This window comes from Cynara cardunculus (assembly GCF_001531365.2).
Source record: "Cynara cardunculus var. scolymus isolate 2C chromosome LG 15, CcrdV1, whole genome shotgun sequence".
Lineage (NCBI taxonomy): Eukaryota > Viridiplantae > Streptophyta > Magnoliopsida > Asterales > Asteraceae > Cynara > Cynara cardunculus.
The window spans coordinates 16,637,737-16,642,142 of NC_037542.1; the positions used below are offsets into that span (position 1 = coordinate 16,637,737).

The 4,406-nt window shown below is 32.4% G+C and overlaps 1 protein-coding gene across 1 annotated transcript in view; it reads right to left on the reverse strand.

The window, feature by feature from the left end:
* The window catches only part of LOC112528609 (glyoxylate/hydroxypyruvate reductase HPR3-like), a 2,838-nt gene extending 1,803 nt beyond the window's left edge, over window positions 1-1,035 (reverse strand). Inside the window, exon 1 of the mRNA XM_025139629.1 lies at window positions 577-1,035. Within this exon, the coding sequence (XP_024995397.1) occupies window positions 577-1,035 (459 nt within the window). The remainder of the gene's footprint in view (window positions 1-576) is intronic.
* Window positions 1,036-4,406: the final 3,371 nt, after the last annotated feature.

Below are 4,406 nucleotides of genomic sequence, written 5' to 3' on the forward strand. Positions count from 1 at the left end.
TTAAGTAATATGCATTAATAAACAGTACTTTACATATAAAAAGTAGTTTTTAAGAGTTTTTGTCAAATGTTTTATAATATAGTATAAATTATTTTTTTAATTTAATTTAAGTTTAATAATAAAATAATTTATTTTTGGTTTAATAATATAACATTTTATGAAGATAATAATTAAGTATTTTGTTAGAACTCAATGATTATCTTAATTATAATTTAGATTTTTTATATTTAAAATAAGATGTTTATCCTGTATTTGATTGTGTTTATCTGCAGTTAGTTACACGAATTCAGTTATGGGATGAAATCGGATAGGGATGAAATTGTTTAGAGATGAACGGGTTTAAGAGTTTAAGAGTTTTTAAGAGTTTTAGCCAAATGCTTTATAATATAGTATAGATATATAAAAATGAAAAAATATAAAAACTATGATAGATATATTAAAATTATTTGAAACATGAAATAATAATTATAAAATAAATGAAGCGGGAAAGTGGTGAACTGCTCTTAGAAGAAAAGTCATTATATGAAGTCGATAAATTTGATGATGGCGGATTGGATAAGAGATTAAGAGATAGACCTTGTTTCCAAGAGGATAATCGCCGACGACGGGCCACAACCCGCTCCGAACATACCTATCGGCGGCGGAAACATGTCGGAGAACGTCCAACAATAACGCTACGGCATAATCCGCAACGTCTTCCGAGAAGGCGTCACCGGCGCCTGTAACATGAATATTACGACGACGACACTCTGCTAAATCAATATGGTCCACACCTGCCGATGTTCCAACAACGACTTCCACGGAAGGATACAGATCTAAGTGCTCGGATTTGAGCGGGCTATGACCTACGACGATTACGACCCGAGCAGATGGTCGATGGATCAGATATAAAGGATCCGAAGGGTCGAATGAGTTGCCGATCTCCTTAATCCAGGGGTAGAAGGAAAGAGTGAATATGTGGTTATGATGGATGATTGAGAGAGGGAGGTGGTTATCAGTGACGAGGGTGGATTGGAGTGGTTGCGAGTCCGCCATTGATGATGAGAGAGAGTGGGGATGTTCTCGGTTTGGAAGTGGGAGAGATTCACATATTTATGCAACTTAAGGCCTCTTACCTAACAAAAAACTGAAAAAGCCGTCCTTTTGGCACTTACCTATAAAGAACAATCGAAAAAGACAAAAACCATGATTAAGGGGGTGTTTGAGATTGCTTATAAAAACAACTTATTGTCTTATTCCGGTGTGACACCGGTAATAAGCACTTTTTAGTGTTTGAATAAACCGGTAATAAGAAGTTTTTGAATAAATTAAACCATTTTAACTTATAATAAATTGATAAAGACTTTTGTAGAAAAAAACATAAGTTGTTTCAAGTAAACAATCCCAATCACCACCTAACTATTAAATCATCATTAAATACTGGGGATTTGATATAGAAATAAGTTCATACATGTGTTTATCATTGCTTTTGATTGAATTTGGTTCATCATATATACGAGAATATAGTGTTCCATTAGTTATAAAAAAAAGTCACACTTCTACTTTAGATGTAAATAGGTTAAGATTCGACTTAAAATATATGGATTTTTAAGTTTACACTGGTAATGTTCTTCGTGTCCTACAAATTGATGAAGTTTTTATCTCTGGTGTGATCAGTTATTGATACAAAAGATATGAAGACATAGATTATGATGGTACTTGATCCATAGTGAAATCCATACTGTTGACCACTTCTGTTAAGGGCATACTTCATTTGTGAAGTAACCACCTGCGAACAGCTTTCAGAGACCAACAATACCATGTGATTGTCATCACATGGAATGTAGGAATGTTACAAGGGAGCGAAAGGGAGTACAAGTTTATCAGTTAGCAAGTCAAGGGAACTTCTGCCACATTTGAATCTTAAGACTAATCAGTTGAAACACACCACAAAAACCAAAGTTGACAAGGAACCAAAATAATAAACCTATACCTTTGATTACTCGATTCCATAAACCACCATCCTTTCTAACATTTTTTTTTAATTATGGAGGGGAGGTGGAAGGTTCTTGCTTTCTGGGTTAAGGCATGTGCCTTAATGGAAGCAAGGTTCATGATGGAATTGGTGGATGCTATAGATTGATCCTTTTTATGTTATTTTTAGACAAGTTTCATACAGTAGAACAACTCCCTTCACCACTACGATGGCAACTTCAACAACCAATCATCGTGGCATCATCTAACAAGACAGCTTCATGACTTTCAAAGGACAAAAAGTGACAAGCTTAGAATCTTGATTCATGATAAAACCTTGAAGCTTAGTTGAAGAAAGTAGTATTTTGATGATATTCCCAACCTTTCTATCTAAGCCAAGTGACCCTTATCTTTGGTTGTGACAATGAATATCAAAGGCAAAATTATATTTGTTAATGGGATTGTTATCTTTTTCTACTTCATCATGCTCATGCTTGATTGAATTTACAGTAATACATGTGTCTTGTGCAAATAATCTCACCAAGTACAATATTACACCTATTAGCATGTAGCATCTCACTTCAAGTACCTTGGCTCTTATATACAAGATCTTTCAGATAGATTGTGAAGTTGTATTATGCTGAGCATACGCCTTTTCTTTGCAAGGATCTCGAAGAAGTTTCAATGAATTCCTAGATTGTGCAAGGAAGCACCCATATGAGTTAAGATGTCTTACCTATATTTGGGCGTGATATCCACCAAATACTCATCCAACGTGCCTATCTTCTATCTATTTCAACTTTTTTACATGGTAAGACATGCTTTTTAGACGATATCTTTAGTATATTTTTTTGGATGGTATTATGATTGATATAATATGAATAAATGGTTATTTTGTAGGAACCATACACCAACATATTCAAGGTAAAAACTCTATAATTGATAAGATTGAAGAACATAGAGTGGAGAAATCACATTAGTCATCCTCATATTGGATTTTTAAATAATCAACATTTAGGGGAATGAATTGATTAAAATCTCTCAAGTGATTCTAGGACCCAAGACAACATATACATGTGTGTGTGTGCGCGCGCATGTACGTGTGCGTGTGCGTGTGCGTGTGTGTGTGTGTGCGCGCGCGCATGTACGTGTGCGTGCGCGCATGCGCGTGCGTGCGTGCGTGCGTGTGTGTCAGTCCATTACAAGGATAAAACCAAAGACCAAGCCCAAAATACAATATAAGATACAAGCTAACTTCATAAAACTTTCTATTAACATATTGTATTGACATAAATAATTATGTATCAACTAGAATACATTAAAAAAATACATATTTTTTTATAAATTATATCATTATAATCATTTCATCAATACCTTCAGAATGAGTCAAATATTGAACATTTTTGGATTTAATCATATTATTAAATAACATAAATACATAATGGATTCTTCTTAAAACTTATTTTTAATATCTTAAATTTTCATTTTGCACTTTTTATCTATACTAACTATAGTATACTAGAAGGATACTTGCGCAATGTAGCGAGATATATCTCCGTTTCAATGTTTCATGTTATTTTTTTGGTCACTATCGATGCTATAATACAAATTTATGTGGTTTTGAACAATCAATATTGTTTTTCTTAATAAAATATAAATTTGAATATATCATAAAAATTAAAAAAATGTAAAAGTTCTCATTTTTTGTGTGATTTATTTGATTCAATTTTTTATTATAATTTAATTTACATTTAATGACGAAATAATTTATTTTTGTTTTAATAATATAATTTCTATAAAGATAATAACTAAATATTCTGTAAGAATTCAATAATTATCCTTATTATATTTTAGATTTTATATTTGAAATAAGAATTTTATTTTGTATTTGATTATATTTATCTACAATTAGTTACACGAATTCAAACATGTAGCTTAATAAGTTGTACTTACGCACAATTGACGGATGCCGAGTCCGACAAATAATAAGTTCCAACTACGGCAAATTACAACCAAAATTGTAATAGCGGTAAGTCGGTTCGATTCCACAGAGACTCGGTTTCAACTTATTGTAGCCAAACTAATCAAGTACAAGTTGACTGAATAAAAGTAAATACGAAGGGGGGTGGGTGGGTTTGGATTTGATTAATTAAGCTAAGCATATAATTAAAATCAACTTAAAACAAATAAATAAAAACCCAACATTAGTTACTTTTGATTAAGAATGTGGTACTAATCATCGATTCCAATAACGTAAACGTAATGAATAAAACCAAGTTGATWATAGTCGTTAATAAGCTCTAACGACCTATGTTTTTCCTTAAGAAACACCGGCTAAAACAAGCTCTTTAGTCGGATCTTAATCGCAATTAAGACGTTGAATAAGCTCTCAAGTCTAAAAATGTGCAATTAGCTTTATAGGACTAGAAAAACATCAACTCAAAGCCATAAGC